This window comes from Notolepis coatsorum, assembly GCF_963971535.1.
Source record: "Notolepis coatsorum genome assembly, chromosome: 3".
Lineage (NCBI taxonomy): Eukaryota > Metazoa > Chordata > Actinopteri > Aulopiformes > Paralepididae > Notolepis > Notolepis coatsorum.
The window spans coordinates 108511279-108538671 of NC_140167.1; the positions used below are offsets into that span (position 1 = coordinate 108511279).

The 27393-nt window shown below is 45.1% G+C and overlaps 1 protein-coding gene across 1 annotated transcript in view; it reads right to left on the reverse strand.

The window, feature by feature from the left end:
• The window catches only part of map2 (microtubule-associated protein 2), a gene marked incomplete at both ends in the record, with an annotated part of 117919 nt that extends 92548 nt beyond the window's left edge, over positions 1 to 25371 (reverse strand). Inside the window, one exon of the mRNA XM_084311336.1 lies at positions 25158 to 25371. Within this exon, the coding sequence (XP_084167462.1) occupies positions 25158 to 25371 (214 nt within the window). The remainder of the gene's footprint in view (positions 1 to 25157) is intronic.
• Positions 25372 to 27393: the final 2022 nt, after the last annotated feature.

Here is a 27393-nt window from a genome sequence, read left to right on the forward strand (position 1 = left end):
AAGAGAGAGGGGAGAGAGGGGAGAGAGGGGAGAGAGGGGAGAGAGGGAAGAGAGAGGAGAGCGGGGAGAGAGGGGAGAGAGGGAAGAGAGGGGAGAGAGGGAGAGAGGGGAGAGAGGGAAGAGAGAGGGGAGAGAGGGGAGAGAGAGGAGAGAGGGAAGAGAGGGAGAGAGGGGAGAGAGGGAAGAGAGAGGGGAGAGAGGGGAGAGAGAGGAGAGAGGGAAGAGAGAGGGGAGAGAGGGGAGAGAGGGGAGAGAGGGGAGAGAGGGAAGAGAGGGGAGAGAGGGGAGATAGGGGAGAGAGGGAAGAGAGGGGAGAGAGGGAAGAGAGGGGAGAGAGGGGAGAGGGAAGAGAGGGGAGAGAGGGGAGAGAGGGAAGAGAGGAGAGAGGGGAGAGAGGGGAGAGAGGGAAGATAGGGGAGAGAGGGAAGAGAGGAGAGAGGGGAGAGAGGGGAGAGAGGGAAGAGAGGGGAGAGAGGGAAGAGAGGGAAGAGAGGGAAGAGAGGGGAGAGAGGGGAGAGAGGGAGGAGAGGGGAGAGAGGGGAGAGAGGGGAGAGAGGGGAGAGAGGGGAGAGAGGGGAGAGAGGGAAGAGAGGGGAGAGAGGGAAGAGAGGGGAGAGAGGGGAGAGAGGGGAGAGAGGGAAGAGAGGGAAGAGAGGGAAGAGAGGGAAGAGAGGGGAGAGAGGGAAGATAGGGGAGAGAGGGGAGAGAGGGAAGAGAGGGAAGAGAGGGAAGAGAGGGGAGAGAGGGAAGAGAGGGAAGAGAGGGAAGAGAGGGAAGAGAGGGGAGAGAGGGAAGAGAGGGAGAGAGGGAGAGAGGGGAGAGAGGGAAGAGAGGGAGAGAGGGAGAGAGGGGAGAGAGGGGAGAGAGGGGAGAGAGGGGAGAGAGGGGAGAGAGGGGAGAGAGGGGAGAGAGGGGAGAGAGAGGAGAGCGGGGAGAGAGGGGAGAGAGGGAGAGAGGGGAGAGAGGGAAGAGAGAGGGGAGCGGGGAGAGAGGGGAGAGAGGGAGAGAGGGGAGAGAGGGAAGAGAGAGGGGAGAGAGGGGAGAGAGAGGAGAGAGGGAAGAGAGAGGGGAGAGAGGGGAGAGAGGGGAGAGAGGGGAGAGAGGGAAGAGAGGGGAGAGAGGGGAGAGAGGGGAGAGAGGGGAGAGAGGGAAGAGAGAGGAGAGCGGGGAGAGAGGGGAGAGAGGGAGAGAGGGGAGAGAGGGAAGAGAGAGGGGAGAGAGGGGAGAGAGAGGAGAGAGGGAAGAGAGAGGGGAGAGAGGGGAGAGAGGGGAGAGAGGGGAGAGAGGGAAGAGAGGGGAGAGAGGGGAGAGAGGGGAGAGAGGGGAGAGAGGGGAGAGAGGGGAGAGAGGGAGAGAGGGGAGAGAGGGGAGAGAGGGAAGAGAGAGGAGAGAGGGGAGAGAGGGGAGAGAGGGGAGAGAGGGAGAGAGGGAGAGAGGGGAGAGAGGGAAGAGAGGGGAGAGAGGGGAGAGAGAGAGGAAAGAGAGGGAAGAGAGGGGAGAGAGGGAAGAGAGGGGAGAGAGGGGAGAGAGGGAAGAGAGGGGAGAGAGGGGAGAGAGAGAGGAAAGAGAGGGAAGATAGGGGAGAGAGGGAAGAGAGGGGAGAGAGGGGAGAGAGGGATGACGGTTATATCACCAGCCCGAGTCCCTGTTCACATCATCATGATCACACACACATCTGCAGAAGAACAGGCACCCCTGACAAAACATACCCTTGACTGGTTTCTACAGACAGTATTCACTACCCTGACAAACAATAGTGGAGAGAGAGCAAAGCAAACGTTTGACCAGCCCAGTGGGAACAGTGCTTTAAAATGTTTTACATCTTAATAACACTTTGAGTGCCAAGGGTCCGGTGCCCCGGAACCCTGTTGCATGCCAACACCCACTTCAATGATAGAGCTCTCATATTTGCGAACGCATAAACTATATCTTAAATGATGGCTATATGTATAATATGGCCGTCGCTTATCAATGACTTGTTTGCAGTCAACATTGTCGAAACTGATTGTTTTTAATCGGTTCATTTCCGTTTTATACCATTTTGAAAAACGCTCGTTTCTTGAACGTTTCAGAACATTTCAGAAGATTCTGTGATAATCGCCCTTTACTGGAATATACTGGAATACACAAAACACTTTTTCGGCCTATTTATGAATCGTTTTAAAATAAACGCTAGATTATCGATAGTATGTGTACTTATGCACGCTAGGGAAGCGGGCTGAAAAATCGATTATCTTATTTCCTGATCAGAACACACACACACACACATACACACATAGGGCCCACGTTGATATATCTGTGAAAAAAGCTCTGATTATCCCAAGACTGGTAAAATAGATTCCTTACCTCAGATCTGATGTTCCCCAAAAAGATTATTCTAATTCCTGATCGCCATTCCAAATATCGATCGCGTTTATTGATCCAACGCTGGGTACTGGAAACACACATTATCCGCTGTTCTGGTGGTCGGCGATGATTTAGATCGTCTCTGGTTACTTGTCTGACAAGTAAAATGTGGAAGCAGGACTTTTTTTTCTCCATGCGTTTCATTCAATCCATCCGGAGAGACGATAGGGGGCGGTATTTTCCCAATGGAGCTCAGAGAGAGTTCCAGTGGTAACGTAAGGCTAGATTGATGAAATATGAATGGAAATCGCTAATAAAAAAACAAACAATCAAAAACGAGATCTCTCGTCTCTCTGGCACTCAACGGTTGGCATGAACTAACGAGAAATCTCGTTGTTGGCACTCAAAGTGTTAAAGGTGTCTGTCCAAATTCCTTGACGTGGTGCCCATGTCTCTGTGGCTGCTCAAGGACGTGGCAGCGGTCAATGCAATCTCCCCACGCGGGACAACGGCAGGGCTGCTTATGCTAATGTGTCTTGCCCCATCACCCCTCTCCTTCTCTCTAGAATCGAATAAATGACAGTCTCTCTCTCTCTCTCTCTCTCTCTCTCTCTCTCTCTCTCTCTCTCTCTCTCTCTCTCTCAATCTATTTACCTCTTTCTAAACCACTCTCTCTATGTATATCTATCAATCTAATTACCTCTTTCTAAACCACTCTCTCTTGGTCTTTATGGTGTTTTTGTTTTGTTCTTGACTTATTGTGATGTTTCTTCTTGACTTGTTAAAGAAGACGTGGCTCATTAACGCGTGTCCCATGGGGACATTAACGTGTGTTGTCGGGCCTTACAAATACATTTGATTTGATTTTAATCTCTCTATATCTATCTATCAATCTATTTACCTCTTTCCGAACCTCTGCCTCTCTCTCGCTCTCTTTTTCTCTTTCTCTATCAATCTATTTATCTCTTTCTCAACAACTATCCCTCCTCCTCTCTTAGCGTATGACTGGTTTGGTTTTTCAACTTTTTCAAGTGATTTTTATTTATTTATTTTAAAAGAAAAAATGTGTAGGGAGACCTGGAGAAGATGGCAATTGCACTCTTCATCTTTCGTTTTTTTATTTGACCAGAGCCTTGAACTCTCTCAGGGAGACACAATCATTAAGCTGTAGTGCGTTCTGAAGGTTATTCCATGACCAGTGCGCAGAATAGGAGAAAGATGCGCCACCAAGTTCTGAGCAAATCCTGGGTACCTGCGCCATCTAGTGGCGCAAACATCAGCTGGTGGTGAGTGACAGGGGATTACACAGACATACCAGAGAGTTTACCCAGAATGGCTTTGTAAATAACAATAATACCAATATCTGTCAACAAGAAGCAGCCCCTGCTTCAACAGCTCTCCAGTGCGTCTGGAGGGCCCGGTTTACAAATAAATAAAGGGGTGCAGGGGTCATAGACTGTCAGCATCAGTCCTCCTGTGATCGCGTCGGATCCACTCTGCCCTGTCGCTGTCTGAAAACACAGACACACACTGACCAAGCCAGACAAGACGCTCTGCAAGAGTGTGCACGTACACGCACGGTGTATGCCCAGAATAAAGGCCTGCACACTGTATACAAAATATATAGAGGCTCTCTGAATGCAAAAATAGATGTATTTACATAGTGAAAAAATGAATAAATAGGGGAGACCATCCTCAGCACTACTTCCATGTTTTCCATCTTGGCACTGTAGTGGAAAATGTATAGTTTCTGTATGAATTGATTATGAACTGATTATGAATCATCATTGCTATCGATCTGCACTCTACCACGGAGCTCTGTAATATATTAACAGATCTCTGGTGGTATATTGACAGACCTCTGTGGGATGTATTGATCTTTACCAGGACGGGGGGGGGGACATGATGACATCCCGGTTTTGGGTCAGAATAGATGAGATCGTATGATGTAAGGGGGAGGAGACGCCTGTCATGTTGTCATGTGATCAACTATTCTAGAATGTCTATAAGTGTCAATGTAAGGGGAGGGACCTCTCTCTTCTCTTCCTACTTCTTGGCCGGCGCCGGTCCTATTCCAATTTGGTTCTGTATTACCCCTGTTCTGTATTACTTCTGTATTAATTCTGTTCTGTACTCTTAAACCAATGCTTCAAAATCTTCTGTTAACTTCTATTTCTTGAATAAATTACAAACACCTGTTAAAATTGGAACGACGTCTCCTGGTGTGTCAATACAACTTAGCCACTACAGCACTAAATAGGCAACCAGTGTATCAGCAGTATAGCCAATAGGAGACACATGGATGCACACAAGTGCACTGCACACACGTATACACACACACACACACACACACACACACACACACACACACACACACACACACACACACACACACACACACACACACACACACACACACACACACACACACACACGCAGACACGTGCAAACGTACAATTCCCACACAGACATACACAAGCAGAAGGGCATGCATACAGACATGGATTTTCTCTCTTTCTCTCACACACAAACACACCACGGATACACACACACACACACACACACACACACACACACACACACACACACACACACACACACACACACACACACACACACACACACACACACACACACACACACACACACACACACACACACACACACACACACACACACACACACACACACACACACACACACAAACACACTTCTTATCCATGGGCTGAGGTCCTTGGTGCCTGTATGTATTGTATTTGACAGCAGATCCAACACGTGTCTTTGAAGCCGGATGAAGCCAGTTCATCTCTCTCCTGTCTTTATTATGTGCTGATAATGAGCCAGAGGAATACATGCTAATTATATAAGAACGCAGGCAAACAGGGAGCTAGCCCATTTAAACTGCTGACAGACCAGCATTAAAGCAGCTGCTAGGAGCTTTTAACTATTAACTGTAAACAGTCTCAGTTTAATATTGATGCCTCTATATGATCTACATAAGAAAATGAGACCATCAGTGAGAAGATTGGTTATTTCTATATAGTTATTCTAAATGCCTTTCCCCAGGTCCGGTTTCCTGTGAAATCAGGCGCAACGATTTACGGCATGCAGACCGGAAGAGACTATGTTTACATTTTCCCAGGCAACATTTTGCAGTGAGTTGTATGTTAGCCAGTTAAAAAAAGCAGGAGGAGATTTGTCTTTGGAGACTTTTATTTTTCACATTGTGTTTTGTGGTTAAGGCTGATACCGGGGCAGGATCAGCAAAGAGAAAAAGAAAAGAACGCTTAAATGAACAGTGACATTCAAGAGACAGATAACTGTGGTATTTTAACGGATTCAAAGCTGATCCTGAATTGGCCCTCTTCCTCCTTGACAGGTATGCAATACTGATTCATGAAATACATTGAGAGACGTGGTTTTTACATGAATGCATGCATTTATATGAATGCAAGATTATTTACAACACAAGGCGGTGGTGCTCATGGGAAATGCAGTCTTCATTCCAGAGGAACACTACTGCTTTTGTCCACAGGGGCCGCCAAAATCAACACAAAATAAAAGTGCCTAGTAGCTGCTTTAACACATTTATATTGAGTCATTTAGCTGACACTTTTATCCAAAGCGACTTACAAGTTGTGTACAACAAGTCAGCAGGAAGGATACAACTCTGGCAGCCAAGGGTAAGTAACATTGTTTGTCAGGTTGGGCGGGTTTCAGCAGTCCAGACTGTGGTGGGAAGTTCATTCCACCATTGTGGAGCGAGGACAGAGAATAGCCGGCTTCTCTTTGATGACCCACCCGGAGCTTGGATATGAGTGGGTCTGAGGTGGCCAGAAGATGCAGAGCATAGGGGTCTTGAGGGTGTGTAGTTAGAAACCATTGACCGGAGGTAGGAGATAGCCGTTCCCTTCGCTGCATGGTATGCCAGGTCAAGGACGTTGAAGCAGATTCATGCGGCAATGTGAAGCCAGCAGTGCAGCTTACCCGCTGTGAAGACAACAGGCAGCAGCCTGGAGCCCCCACCAGTAGGGACCCCCACCGAGGGCTGTACTCAACAAAAGCGACCGCAATTCAAATGGATGATATGCAATGAAACGACAGTAGGAAACCCCCTTAGGGGCCCCATGGCACTTGTTTTTGGAAAAAAAATCTTCACGTGTAAATGAAAATTTTAGCCAGCAATACCTACGTACAGATGCAGCACTCAAAGATCGAACCTCTCCTGCTCATCTGCTGCTCCTCTCCTGCTCATCTCCTGCTCCTCTTCTGCCCCTTCTGCTGTGATTTTGTGACTCCTATTGTTCTGGACCGGGCCAGATTTCACACCTCCACTGCCTCCCACATGCTGGGGAGATTTTCATCTTACATTTTTATTCGTCCAAAACGCCCCAGTTCCCTCCGATTCCTTAGCTTTTTTCGCTGTTTACTTATGATGCATTGCAACACTAATATATGGGCAGTACCCCGAGTCAGACTGCCCATATAAAAATTATCTTGGGGGTCTGAGGGCAGTAGCCCCCGACCCCCTCCCTGGGGAAGCACTTAAGTTAAGTACCCTCCATTTGTTCACGTTGGGACCCAGCCACCAGCCCCCGAAAATTAACACCTGAGTGCTAGACTTAAGCCTTGTCCAGACTAAAACGATTTTGATCTGTTTCGTTTTCGTTTCGTTTTAAGGTTTCCGTAAAAACTAAAACGTCTCAAGATAATAAGTGCATGCCACACATTTACAAAATAAATGTCTTTCCTGTTTCTTTTATTTTGAAAACCCCCAACCGGAAGTGTTATAGTGTCTGTTGCTAGCAGCTTAACTTGTGTCGGCCGGTTCTGTGCTTTTCGAGCTAACGTAATGTAATTCGTTTCCAAAGGGGAGGGGAGAAAGACCGCGGCTCACATGCAGCTCAAACTACCTGTTGGAATAAATTAATTGATTGATGTTTAACTTCTCCCTGTGTGTGTCCAGTCATTTCAACTAGCAAACTGGGTTTTCAGAAAAAGGCCAGCTATGTGACGCTAATCTCTAGTTAGTATTGTGTATTGCATCAGTGTAATAAGTGTAAGCACAGCAGATCCCCGCTCCGCTTCAGACAGATAGAGAGAGCACAGCGTGTGTGTGCGCCTCGGTCTGGAGTGTGTAAGCACAGCAGAGCCCCGCTCTGCTTCAGACAGATAGAGCACAGCATATGTAAAGATGTAAAAGCCCGATCAAGCTCAATAGCTGTATATGCCATTGTTGTGATGTTTTCACACGCGGGGTAAGGGAGAGGTGGGCAATCGTGTCATCGGTTCAGGAGAAGACGCATATCGCTTGTAAAGATGGTGACGCAATGGGGGGCGTCTTCAGGCGTCTTCAGAATTGCGCAGTCTGGGAGCTGGTATCAGAAAGTATCGTCTTCAGGCTGCCAGAACGCAGTTCCGTGTGGCAGAACGGTGCAAACGATCAAATACTTTGCCTAAAACGACCAAAATCGTTTTAGGCTGGACATGGCCTTAAGTGGCACACAAGCAGCACACAAGCAGCACACAAGCAGCAGAATTTATCTGAATTTTGAATGCTGCATCTGTATAATAAACAAGCTAAATGAAGAGGATTTATCCATCTGGAGCAGAAAAAAGATGAGGAGGATAAAAGAAAGAAATACAGTGGTAAGTAGAGCATAAAAGCTACTGTTTAGTAATGGTATAGCCTTAATTAATGGGTGAGATAGTTAAAACTCTCCAGCTAACATGAGCTATCTAGCTAGGTCTCACGTTATTTTCAGTTATCCTAGCTAGCTAACTGTAAAGGACAGGGACACTCAATTAGCATGTTTTTCACACTAACATGCAATCGTCTAGAGCAGGGATCGGCAATAGGCGGCCCGCGGGCCGACATTGGCCCGCCAGCAATAATTTCTGGCCCGTCTGATTATTTTGAGAATATATTTATTTTACGCGCGGGAAATATTCACTCGGGACGCCAGGGTGTCTTTAATTGTGAAGCTGTATCTATCTACCGATAGTCATCAAAAGCATGTCTGTCACTATAGCCAATTGAAATGCTAGAAATGGTCACGTGGACTGGGAGAACCAATGGAATAGTCCCACCGGGCCGCGTGTATATTCCCCTAACGCACTTTTCACTTCCGCGTTCGAGATGCGAGCGAGTAACAAAATGTGTTAAAAAAACAAAACAAACATCTTTGGATAGTTTCTTTGCAACGGGGAAATATAACACTTCTTTTAATAAACAGGAGCCATACAAAATACGGGTTTATCGCAACAGGTGAGGTCGGTGATTCTTGCGTGCCGAGCCGACGTCCTCTCTGCATAATATGTGGCGACAACAACAACAATGAGGAAATGATGACAACTGTGTTCAAGTTGGCAGATAGAGTAGCTGCATTCAACGCCAATCTGGAATTGGAGGGCGGCGAGTGGATATGTGACATGTTTCAAACATTAGCAGGGATTTTGGAGGACTTAACAACAAACAAGGTATGGTGAGTCGTGTTTTCATGCATTCTGTCTTCTGATCTGTTCATCACGCGCCGCGGTGATCTGCAACAGCTGATCTGCTGTTCATGAATGAATGAATGAAAACTTTATTTAACAGATTGCAGAATGGGTACAATACTGTACGGCGCAATACACACAATTGTTAAGGGGATGCAGACCAGAGAAAAACATTTGTCTTTTATCACTAAATTAAATAAGCCATTGTTTTTGATCCTGGCCCGCCAAGCAATGGCTTGGGGGAAATCTGGCCCGTGGCCAAACCTAATTGCAGACCCCTGGTCTATAGTGTCTCATTGCTTCATTTTGTGAAAAATATGCACTTTGCTTTTCAAAAGCTCATAAACACTGTTAGTGACTTGAACATTATTATTAACTTAGCTACTGTAGCTGCTCTTGTCATTTTAAGCTATGATGAATAAGATAAGATAAGATATTCCTTTATTTATCCCCTTGGGGAAATTCAGGCATAGCAGGAGGGGGGGGGGGGGGGCACAGGTAGTTTAAGACATGGTACAGGTGACATAATTATAGTACAGTGGAGAAGTAAAAATAAAATAGAATAAAAAAGCAGTGTAAACAATGTAACAAATCAATATAATTAACTCTGGACATGTGCAATGCAATGCTTTCTACTATAATTATATAAAACAGCCCTAGCATGTTTTGATATAGTCAATTATCTCACTTTTACTAGGTGTCTAACTCAAATATGCCACACAAAAAAAAGGAATATGGACATAGGGACGTTTTTTTGTCAAAGGGCAGCAGAGACAAGTGATACAGGGACAGTCACAGGTAAGGTCTTACAATGGCTTAGTGATTATAATAGTGCAGTTCAGCATTCAGTAACCCATACTTTTTGTGAACGTGTTTTTGATACTACATTCTGTTGAACACACACCTCAGAACCGTACCTAAGGAAAATGGGCTCAATTGCAAGAAAAATAATAGACAGTTATGATATTACATTCTGCTCAGCATAATTTGTATGCAAAATATTGTGGTTCCCTGCTTTTCTTTCTTTTTATTTTTTTTAAGATTTCTTTTTTTGCGTGTATCGCTTTTGACTACTGGGCAGTCCAGTAGAGAGAGAGAGAGGAGGAACGGGAGACAGAGTGGGGGGAAGACATTCGGCAGATAACGATGGGTCCGGGAATCGAACCCGGGTCGGCCGTGCCGCGACTCAGAGCGTTATGTGGTTCGCCAGTGGGGCGCCCTGTTGACACATTTCTATACTAAATGCTTTTGTAGTCCTGTGTCATACCTAAATGTCATATAAGTGAATTGTATAGAAACAACTCACCAAAAGTGACTATTGCACAACTGATTTCACAAAAAAAATCCACAAAGGGGGGGGAAACCCCCCCTTCACCCCCCACCCTCCCTCGCTGGGAAATCTCCCATATTTTAAAATCCCAATGTCGACAGCTATGCACGGGTAACAAGTTTTGGCAATGTTGCGGAGGTGAAAGTAGGAGGTTTTGACGATGGAGCGGACATGGGGGTCGAATGAGAGGGTAGGGTCCAGGATGACGCAGAGGTTGCGAACTAGGGGGGAGGGGGTGATGGTTGAGTCGTTAATGGTGAGTGTGATGGGTCCGGATCTGCTGAGGGTGGTTTTGGTGCCCATGATGAAAAGTTCTGTCTTTTCGCTATTGAGTTTGAGGAGGTTGTGGGTCAGCCATGTTTGTAGTTCTGATATGCAGGGTTCGATGTGGCTGAGGGGTGGGTTGTGGTGGGGGGATTGTGTGCTGATGTAGATTTGGGTGTCGTCGGTGTAGCAGTAGAAGTGGAGGTTGTATTTGCGGATGATGTGACCAAGGGGGAGTATATAACAGATGAAGAGCAGGGGGCCGAGGACTGAGCCTTGGGGGACCCCGTGTGTGACTGAGGAGGTGGAAGAAGTGTGGCCAGAGAGGGAGATAAACTGATTTCTGTCTGTGAGGTAGGAGGTGAACCAGTCAAGTGCTGTGCCCTCAACACCCAGTTGGTGCAGCCTTTGGAGGAGGATGGAGTGACACACTGTGTCAAAGGCTGCACTAAGATCGAGTAGGATCAGGATGTTGAGGGCACCAGCATCAGCGGAGATGAGGAGGTTGTTGATGATTTTGACCAGTGCGGTTTCGATGCTGTGAGATGGATGGAAGCCAGACTGAAGGGGTTCGTAGAGGGTGTTGGACTGGGGATGGGAGTGAAGTTTGGAGGCAGCAATGAGCTCTAGTGTTTTGGAGAAAAAAGGGAGATTGTGTGTGTGTGTGTGTGTGTGTGTGTGTGTGTGTGTGTGTGTGTGTGTGTGTGTGTGTGTGTGTGTGTGTGTGTGTGTGTGTGTGTGTGTGTGTGTGTGTGTGTGTGTGTGTGTGTGTGTGTGTGTGTGTGTGTGTGTGTGTGTGTGTGTGTGTGTGTGTGTGTGCGTGCGTGCGTGCGTACATACTAGGGCTGTCCCCAACTAAGGATTTGGATAGTCGACTATGATTGGCCAAAATTTGCCGTTAGTCGACTATTAGTAAAAAAAAAATATATATATATATATATATATATATATATAATATATATATTTTTTTTTATCATTTCATTTGGGCTGTGGGGGGTGCTTAATGTCTGAAGGAGTCGACTGAAGGCTTCTTGTCCTCTGCAAAAGCATGCAATTGGTCCACTGATGGATACATCTTGATATTTGTCTAGTCTAGTGTGTTCATTAGATGGGTGAAATCCTCTTTCAGTGCCTCTGTGCCTGTTTTCTTAGGCAGTTAGCCTCTGGTGTGCGTGCCATTAGTGTTAGCCACGCTTCTAGGCCTCTTTTCTTTTGGAAAGAATGATAAAAAAAATAAATGAATTTTAAATTTGTTTTGTATTCGACTAAGAGGGTGGCAGTTGACTACGGCTCCTTTCGACCGATTAGTCGACTAATAGACTAATAGGGGTCAGCCCTAGTACATACATGTGAGCTTACATTCCTGTGTCGGTCTACAGTATAATAATTAGCAGGTGTTCATCCCTAATGGCTCCCTCTAAAAGCTAATGGCTCCCTCTTTACAGCGTCTGCATAAGAAAGCCTCGATGTCATGCGGTACGTGGAGAAAAAGCACTTGGCATTCACAGATAATGGCAGAGTGGCTTTTCGACCTCAGCATGAAGTATTTCGCACCATTCTGCTGAGTTGTGGCAGACATTACCTGAGTTACGACGTGCCTCCCGACGTTATATATGAAATATATATATATTGCATAAAGAAATATGCCATTTTTCTCTTTTCTTTTGTCTTTTAATCATTTGTTTCCATCCCCCAATTGAGTCGTTATGCCAATTCCCTTCCTGGGTGCTGCACTGCCCCTACTGTCGGTCTGGGGGGGGGGGGGGGGGGGGTGTAGACAACCACATGCCACAGGAGTTTCACTGGGAGAGCGCAACGTGCACTGAGGTTCACGCCGTCTCCCCCAGATCCCCTCTCTGATGAACAGACTGACCAGTAGGAGTCGCTGTTGCAACGACCAGGACGCGTCTATGCCAAATACGATATGAATTGAAAATGGGGGACCCTGATGTAAACAAGACGAAAGTCTTTCTCTGGTCTGCATCCCCTTAACAATTGTGTGTATTGCGCCGTACTGTATTGTACCCATTCTGCAATCTGTTAAATAAAGTTTTCATTCATTCATTCATTTCTCCCCCACTACTCCCAAAAGTAACACTAAATAGATAAAGTACAACAACGCCAGACTCAAGAAACTGTGTTCCCTTTGGATGTGTTCTCATAAACAATGTTTGTTTACACTGCACACGATACTCGAGGCTGCATGGGTGTAATCTCTCCTCTATCAAAGAGGTTGCGTTCAGGAATCGACGTTGTGATGTCCTACGGATCTTCCTCTCTAAAAGCCCCACGCAATACAGCATGTCTTGAATGTTCAGGCAGGAATTCACCGCAAGAAAATGTGTTGCTAATCTTTGTTCAGTACAATATGATTAAAAAAATAAGCTACATCTGGAATGAATAAAGTGATTTATTTTTTTTAACTGTCAAGGGTACCAGCGTCTTTTTCTCCAGTAGCGCGACTAATATCCATATCAGTTACATCATCCAAGGTATTGTTACTCAATGTTTGTGAGCGTGGTTTGGAGATATTCACAGTAATTGTTAATTCAGTAAAGTAGTCAGATCTACTCTTTATTGAAGGTACTGATATGATATGATTCTACGATTAATACTACAAATGTAATGGTCCTCAATGAGTGTAACAATTACACAAAACATTAGCTTTATATCAGCCTTTCTGAAAGAAGAAATGGTTTCTTTATACATAGTCCTATATATATAATTTGAAAAAAAAATATACCATGTTCCTTAGTCCTGTATTATGATCAAACAATTACACAAAAATGCATCCTATATAGACTCATATGCCAAAACATTCAGAAATACCCAAATGATGCGAATTTGTTTTTTTTATGACATGCACAACTACAAGCTTTTAAGAACACTGACATAACCGCTGAATATCACTGAAATCCAAGTTAATGTATATCTTAGAAGTTCTTTGTTTCATCGTACAAACAGCCAAAGCTGTCATTTATGTTGTGTATGTCATAAATGTCGATATGATTGAAAATGGGGGACCCTGATGTAAACAAGACAAACGTCTTTCTCTGGTCTGCATCCCCTTAACAATTGTGTGTATTGCGCCAAAGGGAACACAGTTTCTTGAGTCTGGCGTTGTTGTACTTTATCTATTTAGTGTTACTTTTGGGAGTAGTGGGGGAGAAATGAATGAATGAATGAAAACTTTATTTAACAGATTGCAGAATGGGTACAATACAGTACGGCGCAATACACACAATTGTTAAGGGGATGCAGACCAGAGAAAGACTTTCGTCTTGTTTACATCAGGGTCCCCCATTTTCAATTCATATCGACATTTATGACATACACAACATACATGACATTAGGGATTAATAAGAACGAGCCGCCTCGGAAGAAGACGGCCGCTGCTGCTGAAACCACCGCCTCGCGTCGCCTCGCTGGCTCTTCCGCTTCACAGCGCGGCAGCGGGCGATAAGGGGGGCGTGCTAGCGCGCGGTCACGTGGGCTTAGTGGCCAATCAGAGGAACCCGGAAACCGAACTGCGTTGTATTTGGCATAGACGCGACCAGGACTCAGACCCCCACCAGCTTCCCACCCGCTACCACTGACAATAGTGTTCCTAGGAACGACTGAACAAGCCGGAGGTACCGCTGCTGGGAATTGATCCCGGGTCTCTGCGTTGGTAGGGTAGTGCTTCGACCTCTACACTACCCAGACGCCGAACATGTAACCCAGGTTGTATGAACTCATTAAATTCATGCTGATTACAATGATTCAGAATTTCAGGTGCTCCTTTAGGGAGCTATCTGTTGAAGTCAGAGGTTCTGTGTACGATTGTTAGTAACTGTCTAACTGCATATATAACTATTTCCACCAGTAACTGTCTAACTGCATATATAACTGTTTCAACTAGAGGGCGCTCTAGGCGGAGCCACTCAGGAACACCACCAGGTGGCGAGTATAAATAGAGATGTCTCCTCCCATTCTTTCTCTTTCCCCCCCAGCCTTTCAGTGAGAGGAGAACTGTAGAACTGCTGATCTGCCATGTGAATAATAAACCACGCCAGTTAAGGCTCAAGATAGAAACCAACACCACATTATTGTCGCCCTATAGCCGGATTCTGTCAACAGGTTATGGGCCCAGATAACGCCGGGGCGAAATAATAAGGGTAGCAAGCTTAGCTGAAGTATAGGCTAGGTTAGCGCCGGGAGCACCGCGTGGCTAGACGCTAGGCCAACAAGAGCTAAAGCTACACTTACCACCAACGAAGAGGATGGAAAACAAGGGAAGGGGCAAATGGCCCTCATTCAATGGAAAAGCAGAGGACTACGAGCTCTGGGAAGAGCGCATGCTATGCTGCATGCACAGTGCGGGACTGAAGGAGACAATCCTGGCAGCCCCCACGGGAGAACTGACGGCGGAAGAGCAAGCCCTGGATGACCAGCATAACGCAGACGCGTACTGTGAGTTAGCGCCACTGCTCGACGACACCAGCTTGGGGTTGATATTCCGCGACACTAAAGACAAAGGCTGAGAAAGCCTGGAGGTGTTGAGAGAGCATTACATCGGGTGAGGAAGACCCAGAGTTGTGGCCCTCTACATAGCACTAACGGCCCTGAGGAAGCGGAGCAGATCACGACGCCATTGAGGAGTGCCGGAGAAGCACCAAGCGATGGGCTAATGATGGCGATGATGATGAGAGGACTACCGGAGCTGTACAAACCGTTCACACTCCTGGTAACACACGGTTCAACGGTCATGACGCTGGGACAGTTCAAGGCTAAGTTAAGAAACTTCGAGGCCTCAGAAGATACCCACCCAGCTGCCGCGGAGGCGGGAGAGAGGGTGCTAAAGGCCCGAGCGATGCCGAGGGAGAGGACCAGGACCACGGCGGAACTGGCGTGTTGGCGATGCGGAGAGAAAGGCCATCGGAGGAACGACTGCACAAAGACTGTCTGGTGTAGCTTCTGCAAATCCACAGGGCACACAGACAGAGCGTGCATGAAGAAACATGACCAGAGCGCACGATACGCGCATGGACAAGATGACGGCGGCCACGGACAAAATGGCGGCTACAGACAAAATGGCGGCTATGGACAAGATGGCGGCTACGGACAAGATGACGGCTGTGGACAGGGTGACGACAGCGGACACGGTGGCGGCGACGGTCGACGTGAGACGGATCGAGACAACGCCCGGAGAATAACGGGACAAGAAGACTGCGCTTTTGGGGCGCGGACGGCGTGCATCGCCGGACCGGCCCAGCTGCAGCGGGCCCAGAGAAGGGGACTGATCGTGGACACAGGTGCGTCGTCCCATGTCATCAACAACAGGAGTCGGTTCAAGAACTTTGACGACACTTTCCACCCGGAGAGGCACAGCATGGAGCTGGCAGACGGGAGATGCACCTATGGATTGGCGCAAGAGAGAGGAGACGCACAGGTATGCCTCACGGACAGTAGGGGGCGCCGGCGTACGGTGACGCTAAAGAACGCTCTCTACGTACCATCGTTCCCACAAGGACTATTCTCTGTAATAGCTGCTACTGCAAGCGGTGCCAAGATATTCTTCGATAAAGGTAAACATTTTCTTGTAGAACCTGACGGTACACGGTTTGACATAAAGATGTACCAGATAATATATTATCTGCAAACGGAGTGTAATGACAACGACAAGTATAATGATAATAATTAGGGATGTCCGATAGATGTCCGTCAAATCAAGTCAAGAGTTTTATTTGTCACGGCATACAAGTATACAATGAAATGCGGGTGGTCTTGCCCGCAACGATGTGCAATACAGTGGTACAACATATAATAGAATCCAATAAAAAACAACATTGTGCAATAAACAGGTAACAGGTAACATGGTGGGACATCTCGGTATCTGTACATAGTTATTTACAGAGCATATAGGACATGCTAGGTCCTTTGGTAGTGCAATACACTGTTACTGTTGTTATACTATTTTTAAAGTGACCTTTCCTTTTTGGCCATAAGTGTGGGCGTGTGCGGCATGAGTGTGTGCCTGCTCATGTTAAAGTGGCTGCTAGTGTGTGAGCGTGCACAGCGTGCGTGTCGTGTGTGTGCTCATGTGTGCTTGTGTGTGGAAAGTTCAGTGTTCTGTGGCACTCAGTGTTCATTGTTCAAGGCTCTGATGGCCTGGGGGAAGAAGCTGAGCCGAAGCCTCTCTGTCCTAGTAGCTGGGGTTCGCAGGCGTCTGCCTGACCTCAGCAGCTGGAACAGGCTGTTATTGGGGTGGTGGGGGTCTTTCATTATTCTGCAGGCTCTGGATTTGCACCTCTTGTTGTATAGAACCTGCAGGGGAGGTAGTGCAATACCTGTGGTACGCTCGGCTGAGCGCACCACTCTCTGTAGGGCCTTCTTGTCCTGTGCCGTGCTGTTTCCATACCAGTCAGTGATGTTTCCAGTCAAGATGCTCTCTACAGCTCCGGAGTAGAAGGACTGGAGTATCTTCCCCGATACTCTGAACTTCCTTAACTGTCTCAGGTGGTAGAGGCGCTGCTTCGCCTTTTTTACGACTGTGTCTATGTGTGTTGACCATGTCAGATCCTCTGAGATGTGGACACCCAGGTACTTAAAGCTGCTCACCCTGTCCATGGTAGCCCCGTTTATCATCAGTGGTGTGTGTGTCTCCTGCTGTCCTCTCCTATAATCCACGATCAGTAACTTACCTAAGAGCCTATGGCATTATGCAGTGCAAGAAGCCGCTTACACCAGAAACAGGTGCTTTAATAAGCACTCGGGCACCACCCCGTATACAGCACTGACAGGAAAGAAGTGTAATCTAGCCAGAATGCACCGATTTGGATCAGTGTGTTATGCGTATCTACAGGACAGGGGAAAGCCAGAATCCAGAGGTGTAAAACATTTTTCGTAGGACACGACAAGGGAAGCCCCGCTCTCCTAGTTTATCATCCCGGTAACGGGAGAATGCAGAAACACATGCTAGTCAAGTTTGTCACAAAGGCAACATGTGAGAGCGAGACACAGACAGAGGAGCCAGAGCTGGACTCCAGAGTAAGGTGTGTAGAAACAGAGACACATCAGCCCAGTGTACTTAGTACGGTCGTGCAGGCAGACAGTCAGCAACCCCCAGAGGGCGATGACGAGGAGCACCCGAGGGTGACGTCAAGTGCCCCAAGCAGTGGGAGGTATCCCTCAAGGGAACACAAACCCCCAAAGTATCTGACAGACTATGCCCGGAAAGGGAGTGACGAGGAGGACAGTACACCTACCCCCGTTGATTACTACTACAGGGTAGTCAGTGGGGTAACCCCGACCTTTAAAGAGGTCACATTGTCCCCCGAAGAGGGCAGACAGACAGTGGGAGGGAAATGGGTGTATTCAACCAAGTTACCAGAGGGCAGACAGACAGTGGGAGGGAAATGGGTGTATTCAATCCATGAGGGTATTGAAGGCCACAACAAATACAAAGTATGGTTTGTAGCAAATTGCTTAAATGCTGAAGGAGGGTACTCCATGTTTAAACACTGAAGGAGGGTGACTACACTGCTTAAAGGCAGGAGGATGATACTCTAGGTTTAAATACGGGAGGAGTAGAATCCAGGTTTAAATACCTGATTCGAGTCCATGTCTAAATACTGAAATGGATCCTATGTTTAATTCCCCATGTTTAAATACAAAGGTGGATGACTTACCATGTTCTCAATGATGTAACTATGTGGGAAAGACCTGAAACGTTTAGACATGTAAGAATGTAGATCAAGGGAAACACCATGTGATCAAAGACTAGACTATCAGGAGGATGCTCAGAAACTGATGTAGTAGTTTTTCATAAAGTAAACTGTTTAAATATACTGTATATATATACATATATACAGTATATATACTATAACGGAATCAGAATGGCAATTTGACGGAGGTGGTAAACTGCACGCATCATCACATTCATAGCTGACTCAAAGTGACCGTCATCTAACTCCTGGAGAGGGGGAAAATGGGGGTAGCGGCTGAATTAATTACCCCCATACCTACATTCTTACAATAGACTGCTGTTTAAAACCCCCCAAGATCAAATAGACTTCTTGAAACCGAGATTTAGAGATAATGCTGATTGTTAAGAGACGCCAGACATTTGGTCACAAACTCCCTTAGTTACAAATAGATCAAAAGAAAGCCTTGTGTTTGTGGGATGGTGGAGACAATGAAGTGTTTACACCGGGCCCTAAAACAAAGGAGACACAGGAACTGGCCGAGCTGATTAGTAGCCCCCCTTTTAGAAACCGTGCTGCAGCTGTTAAACACCCCTAACTAGAAACTGCTAGAAAAACCCTTACAAGGAGGTCCGGCCCAGAGCTATTCAAGGAAGATAAACATCTATTTTCAGCAAATTAGATGAGAAGGTAGCCTATAAACGGGCATGACTACTGGCCATCCAATAGGAAGCTTTTTAACGCTCAGAACGACCCGCCCCCATGACGTAATGTTGGGAGGCGGAGACATAGACTTTAAGATAGTTGGCTCTGGGAGAGAGCGAGACACCCCACGGACAACAAAGAGCAAACAACATCCAATCTACACTCTCTTCCCCCACTGGACCGGAAGACAGCGGCGACGCCCCGGAGCAGACGAGAGATAACAACGGAAAAGCGAGAACAGATGTCGAGCTCATTAGATATTGAATATTTAGTCTGAATTCTACGATCCTCCGGCATAGTGGTTGCATCTCGTAGTTTCATTGCATTTATTCTTCAAATCGTTGATTTGTAATATTGTTGAAATCCTTTTCATTAAACACGGATTCTTCAAAGATCAATCTGCCCGGAACTGTTTTCTTCAAACCGTTGTCTCCCTGAGCATCCGCCGCCGCAAACCATTACCTGGTTTGCTTGTATGAAGTACTCTAGGCTATTAAGGTTTTAAACACAACGCAGAGCAGATTAGATATTAGGTTCTGATTATATCAGAACAATAAGCCCAGAGAAGTACTACACTGACAAATGTAAAAAATGTACAGAGATGCTGTGGGTAGCCTCATTTATTTAACAATGTGTACCCGCCCTGACCAATGGTTTGTAGAGAGTAGATTGTCACAGCATTTTGCCTTACCCTACAGAGGAGCATTTGGATTACAGCCAAACATGTTTTTCTGTTATCTTAAAGGTACAGGATCTTGTGTGAGTTTGAATACAGACAGCTCACTGGTTTCGTAGGAAAACAAAGAAGCAGCCCACAGGGGCACTATCAACTAATGAAGCCAAAGATACGGCTCTAGCTATAACCATACATGAGTGTATTTATCCAGAACAACTGCTAGAAGTGATGGAGATAAGATTCTGAGTATATTGCTTAATATGTAATAGGTAATTGGAATGTATCCTCTATACCAGATAAGGTGGTTTTTGAAGATGAGGGGCGTTTTGTCAACATCATTTAAAATGATGGACACCGTGTATATATGAAGGCTGTTGTTTATGAGGGCAACCAGGGAACCATTGTGATTGCTAGGAACCCAGTGTGTCAACATAGATGTAAACATGTCAATATAGAAAATATCATCTCATCAGATCTGTCATCAGAGAAGAAAGGATGACACTGGTTTACTGTCCAACGGACGACAGGGTAGCAGACACTATGAGGAAACCTGTTCCAAATTAAAATTGAAGGGATTTGCAAGGGTCATGTTTAATGTGTAAATATTGACTGTCATACCCTGTTGATGTTTTGGATTATATTATTTCCTTTGTAAAATGTTTTTCAAAGAAGTTATCCAGTATGCTAATACAAACCTAAGTGGGAGTGTTGAAGTCAGAGGTTCTGTGTAGGATTGTTAGTAACGATCTAACTGCATATATAACTGTTTCCACCAGTAAATGTCTAACTGCATAATATAACTGTTTCCACTAGAGGGCGCTCTAGGCGGAGCCACTCAGGAACACCACCAGGTGGCGAGTATAAATAGAGATGTCTCCTCCCATTCTTTCTCTTCCCCCCCCAGCCTCTCAGTGAGAGGAGAACTGTAGAACTGCTGCTCTGCCATGTGAATAATAAACCACGCCAGTTAAGGCTCAAGATAGAAACCATGCCTCTTGACCACATTATTGTCGCCCTCTAGCCAGATTCTGTCAACACTATCTATCAGATCGATCGATCTATCTATCTATCTATCTATCTATCTATCTATCTATCTATCTATCTATCTATCTATCTATCTATCTATCTATCTATCTATCTATCTATCTATCTATCTATCTATCTATCTATCTATCTATCTATCTATCTATCTATCTATCTATCTATCTATCTATCTATCTATCTATCTATCTATCTATCTATCTATCTATCTATCTATCTATCTATCTATCTATCTATCTATCTATCTATCTATCTATCTATCTATCTATCTATCTATCTATCTGATGAATTGAAAATGGGGGACCCTGATGTAAACAAGACGAAAGTCTTTCTCTGGTCTGCATCCCCTTAACAATTGTGTGTATTGAGCTGTACTGTATTGTACCCATTCTGCAATCTGTTAATAAAGTTTTCAATCAATCAATCAATCAATCAATCTATCTATCTATCTATCTATCTATCTATCTATCTATCTATCTATCTATCTATCTATCTATCTATCTATCTATCTATCTATCTATCTATCTATCTATCTATCTATCTATCTATCTATCTATCTATCTATCTATCTATCTATCTATCTATCTATCTATCTATCTACCTATCTACCTATCTATCTGTGTTGGGTATCTACAGTATATGCATCTATGTGTCACAGCCAGGAGAATGCTCTCTCTCCTCCCAGCCACAGTTTGAAGCAGCCAGTGATTTCGGCTGTCCACATGAAGGATAGGCTGTAGTCAGAACAGAGGTACAGGAGGTTACAGTAATGCATCTCTTGTCACAGAATGCTAAATGGCCCAGTCGTTAAGACGCAGCGAGCCGAGCAGCTATACAGTGACTCTACGTGCGTCAGCACAAAATGTAAAGGCACGAGATTGCAAGGCAGTAAAAAAAAAAAAAAAAACACATGCAAAGTAAATTGTAGGGGAGCCGTTGCTATGGTTACGCCATGTGAGAGTGGTGGGTACATTGTGCCTGGCTCGAGGGTGGGGGGAGACATTTTAGCTGTTAATTACTGCATGGTAGTAATGATTCATGATGGTTTGGAGCGCCCCCTCCCACACACTGTGAGAGGCAGTACATGATTGCTGTGACATGTGGGAGAGGGAGCACACACACATGTATGTGGCTGCACACGCACCCCCCCCCCCACACACACATACACACACATCCTCTAAGCAAACAAACAATTCATCCTGTTCTTGTGTGTCATGGGGATGTGTCTGAGAGTGAACCTCAGCTCAAACTCTACAACCACACATGGTTTAACTGCTGATGTTCAGTGTTCCATGATGTGATAATTACACCAGGTAAATAATCCATACAATTCTCTCTACAGCATATTTACCATAATTCACCCTTCATAGTTAACCGTTGCTACTACCTCAAGTGCGTGGTTGGAGTGATGTAATGTTTTTAGCACAGTACATCAAGGATACTTTTAGAGACAGACAGACCATCAAGAGGCCATTAAAAAGACTGTCAATATGCCATGGAGGGTCATATGGAAAACATAAGTGGATAACTGAAAGCTGAAATTGGAGTTAAAGAATAACTCCACTATTTTGGGAAATTAGAATATTTAACATCTTCCCTGGAGTTAGACAAGAAGATGCATACCTTTTTTGTCTCTGTGCGTGCATTTTAGCTTTGGGAATAGATGCTCCGTTAGCATAGCTTAGCTTCATCACTGGAAGTGAGGCAGGACAGTAGCCTTACAGTGCCTTACAGTGTATTGCAAGGTCTGACATTGACCAAACTTGATATGCATGACCTTGGTGGGCTCTAGGTCAACTCCTGAAAAGGGGGTCAATGTCAGACCTTGCAATCAAAAGTTAGGGGCGCACTGAAATTATGGCAAGGGTTATTAGCCCCCTAACTTTTGATTGCAAAGTCTGACATTGACCCCCTTTTCAGGAGTTGACCTAGAGGTCATGCATATCAAGTTTGGTCAATGTCAGACCTTGCAATACACTGTAAGGCACTGTAAGGCTACTGTCCTGCCTCACTTCCAGTGATGAAGCTAAGCTATGCTAACGGAGCATCTATTCCCAAAGCTAAAATGCACGCACAGAGACAAAAAAGGTATGCATCTTCTTGTCTAACTCCAGGGAAGATGTTAAATAAGCTAATTTCCCAAAATAGTGGAGTTATCCTTTAATGGTGTCTCTAAATCTCTAAAACAATAATCATGATTGCAGGTAAAATACTCATCCAGGGGCTCATGTTTAGTTAATCTGAAGAGGCAGTGAAATCAAATGTACGCCTACATCTAATAGTTTATTACCCTAATATGTCTTACTGTCCTTGTTGTAGCATATAATGTTAGCCTGGTGTATCTGACACTCACCTTCCAACTTGACTACTAGTGGTAGCCTGATGTGTCACTAATATATTCTTTCATAGCTAAAGGTATTACCTAAAGTTAATTAACGATATATTATACAAGACATTGCCTTACAAATGTCACCCTTATTTAGTTGTTTAGCTATATCGGGGCAAATGATTGCCTTGAGCCATCTTCTTGTATTCCATCTTGTATACCAGCGCTTGTATTCCTATGCCTCTTTGTTCTTAGTTATATTTATTACTTACATTTTTAAATACTTTGATACTATTGCTACTGTGTATGCATATATATATATATATATGCTTATATTACATGTATTTATTGCTCCCATGTCTGCCTATTGCGAACATGGGAGCTCTCTAACCCATGTCCCTGTCTCTCTGTGAGTGGATAGTGTGTTGATATACAGGTATACAGACAGCCCTGGGCCTGCCCCAGTTGGGCCTGTCAAGGTGGTGTGATGGTCGAGGTGGTGGGATCATCCCTGCACTGTCCTTGATGTGGCAAACAGCATCATATACTATTACATGTACATATAGTATGCTCATATATTATTACATGTACATATACTCTGCTCATATACTATTAGTATTACATATACCCCATGCACATTGTTTCACAATTCTCCCCAATCACATCTGTATAAGAACCCACAAAACCAGCCTCAAAATGGAAAATCTGAATCAATTGCATGTGTATCTATGGGTAGGATTCTCACAATAGATCTCTCACACGCAGGGGCGGACCTTCCTACAGGCGATATAGGCGGCATAGGGGGGCGCCAAAAAAAAATATATATATATATATTTTTTTTTTTTTTTTTTTTCTGTGCAGTTTTGGCGCCCCCCTCTATATCTGCAACCATTATTTTTACATTAAAAAAATTCTAACATAAGGAAAAATGAGCCAAAAATCTAAAACGGTCGGTCGGTCTGAGCCTCAGCTTTAGGTGTTCACAGTCAGAACATGCTAGAGTGCTGTGCATTGATGGGTATCGGTCAAGTGTTTATAGAATTGAACATTGAGGAAAGAAAGACTAACGTTAGAGAACTATGAAGAAAAAAGCTAAAAGAATCTCGCCTAGGGCGCCAAATGGGCTAGGTCCGCCCCTGCTCACACGTGTCAAAATAGTTTTGCAGAAAATGAATGGGCTATTAAACTAGCTTTGTCTGTGGTTCAGTTCACACAGGCTCTTCACCTGTCTTCTAGTATTGATTTAGTTCTCCATAAGGCAGGGGATTTCCAAAACTAGCTTGACGTCAGGGGGCATAATGAAAAATTGCAACATTCGGTTAATGTTAGCAAAGTGGCTCTATAAAATGAGGTTTGCCAATCTACCTCTCACCCCAAATGCAGTAAGACAACATTACCGGTAGGCCAAAACAGGAAAAGAAAACACTGTTCATTTTCACCATTGGCGGAATAAAAAGGAACCGGGGCTTTGCATTTTTCTTCAAAATAAAGACAATAATGTCACATTGGCTTCCTGCAACCCTAATCACCAGCAAATACATTTGAACTATATTCACAGGACGTATCTCACACCTAGGAGGTTGTACGCTATGGGGTTGGTGGCCGACTCTCGATGCACTCTAGGCGCTACTGGCACTTATATACACATGTTTTGGGATTGCCCACTCGTTTTTGGAAATCCATGGCAACTACTCTTTCAAGCATATGTAGCCTGACAATTCCACATACGGCAACAACACTACTCCTAAAATGACATAACATTACTACCGGCCTCCATACAGCAAAAGAGAATCATACTGGCGGGCCTTACAGCAGCCAAGAAATTAATAGCCATGAGGTGGCTATGGGAGTGGGGGAGGAAATGTTTTTTTTGTAGTGTCTGTGGTAACACAATTTTACTTTTTTTTCCCGTTCTGTTTTGTTTCCGTTCATTTCCGTTGTCGTTATTGTTGTTGTTACTATGTCCTGTGAAGTCCTGTTTATTGTTGTTATTATGTTATTATTGTATTGTGTTGTTTCATGTAAAAGAAAAAAGAAAACCAATTAAAAAGATTTGATCACAAAAAATAAATAAAGACAAGACATGCTAGCTAGTATTGCCAAGTCTGCATTCAAATGCACAACACAGTGAGGGGTAAATTCCTTTTATATTACTGTACACAAATTGGGGGTTAAAGGAGTAGAACCTACATAAATACAAAACCAGATCGTAATCCAGTCCAACTCAATCCTAAAGTCACCATCCTGTGACACAACCGTCAACTTTCTGATCACAGGAGTTGTTACCTGCAGTCACTGCATGGGTCCCAGTTAGGTCCCCGTTGAAGCCGTTCTCCCTGGCTGATGAGTAGGGTGCTGTGGCCCTGTGGGGCCCCCCAGGCTGGCAGGCCCTGTAGGAGGAGGAGGGGTAGCCATTGGCACCGAGGGGGCCCGAGGGGTCCTGCCGTCCTGACGGTCCCCACTGGGGGGCGCCGTCCTCAGGCTGCCGACCGTCTGCCATGCTGGAGCTAGCAGCAGGGGGCTGGGTGGAGGGGGGTCTCTCCTTCTGGCTGGGGGAGAGGGAGGGAAGGAGGGAGGGAGATAAAGATGGTAGGGGTGTACAGGGGGAGAAAAGGGGGAAAGGTCAATTCACAATTTAACATGTTGGTACTGTTACCATGGCTACCTCCATCCCACACATGGTGTCAGTCTAGTAAGCTGGACCATCAGCTACCATTTGACCCAGTGGACATTTCAATTTCAGCATGGTGATCTATTGGTTTGTAGGTATTTCACTCAAACTGTAAACTTTAACTTTAAATAACTTCTGGCAAATTGGTCCAATCAAAAACGGGGTGCTCCAATTGGAACAATATCTGGTTGGTTAAATTACAAACCTCAAGAAATGTAAATGTTTTCATTTAAACATTTAAATATTTTTAAATGTAAAATGAAGAGTTTATTGGCATTAACACCAGATATGATGTTTTGAGCATCTTCAGACCTTCTTCAAACGTTTCAAACATCACGTGTTGGTGAATGAAAGTGAAGTCCAGCTGAGGTGGGATCCCTCGGGGCCGGGCGCGCCACACCACCGGCCCGTCTCGTCCGCTCCGTTGGGGAGGTGGAGCATGAGTGCGTGCGATGGTACGAAAGATGGTGAACTATGCCTGGGCAGGGGGCGAAGCCAGAATTAGTTTCCACCCTCAGTGGGGTGTTTGAATGGCCAATTAGTCTATTAATCATATTTCTATAATTTTTTACCATGTGTGAGAAGAGGTCCTCCTGCATTATTCCAAATGGAAAACTCAAATCTGACAGATTTGTCGATTAAATCAACTCATATATTAGTCAACAACGTCCTATGACCATTAGTCATCAACAAAGAATGTCTTTAGTTGAGGACACCCCTTTTTTAATGAATTCATGTATTTTAACCAGTGAAAGAACCTGGTGAAGGCCATGCTGAAGGTGACAGTAGAACCCGGTAAAGGCTGAAACTGACAGTAGAACCTGGTAAAGGCCAGGCTGAAGGTGACAGTAGAACCCGGTAAAGGCTGAAACTGACAGTAGAACCTGGTAAATGCCAGGCTGAAGGTGACAGTAGAACCTGGTAAATGCCAGGCTGAAACTGACAGTAGAACCTGGTAAAGGCCAGGCTGAATGTGACAGTAGAACCTGGTAAAGGCCAGGCTGAATGTGACAGTAGAACCTGGTAAATGCCAGGCTGAAGGTGACAGTAGAACCTGGTAAATGCCAGGCTGAAACTGACAGTAGAACCTGGTAAATGCCAGGCTGAAACTGACAGTAGAACCTGGTAAATGCCAGGCTGAATGTGACAGTAGAACCTGGTAAAGGATTTAAAAATAATCTAGATCGAATTGATTCTTAAAATCCAAAGATTAATCTTTTAATCTATGCCTTCTTTCAGTGGATATGTGACGATTTAGTCTCTAGTCTCTTTAGGCTCCGGTTTGCCTTGTGCTGAGTTTTTGCTGCACTACGACTGAAACTCAGTTCACCAAATCACATCTTTTGACAATGATGACAGATGCTGCCCCTTGAAACCAGCACTGTCAAGTCTGATTGAATCAATATTGAATCAAATCTAAATCTAAATCAAATAGGCACCTTGTGAATCAAAATCAAATCGGGTTATCAGTGCCGCTACCCAGCCCTACTAGTCACCTACTGTAGCTCCGCTGCAGAGATGTACCTCTGCAGTGTTAATGTCACACCACAGAGACACAGGGCAGAGGAGACTTTACAGTTCATCATTCACATTCACAAGTCTCTTCTAGTCACTCATAATCCACACGAGCTCGGCTCTCAGAAAGATGTGTGTGTGTATTTGTCTGTGTGTGTGTGTGTGTGTGTCTGTCTGTGTGTGTGTGTGTGTGTGTGCCTGTCTGTGTGTCTGTGTGTCTGTCTGTCCTGTCTGTCTGTCTGTCTGTCTGTCTGTCTGTCTGTCTGTCTGTCTGTCTGTCTGTCTGTCTGTCTGTCTGTCTGTCTGTCTGTCTGTCTGTCTGTCTGTCTGTCTGTC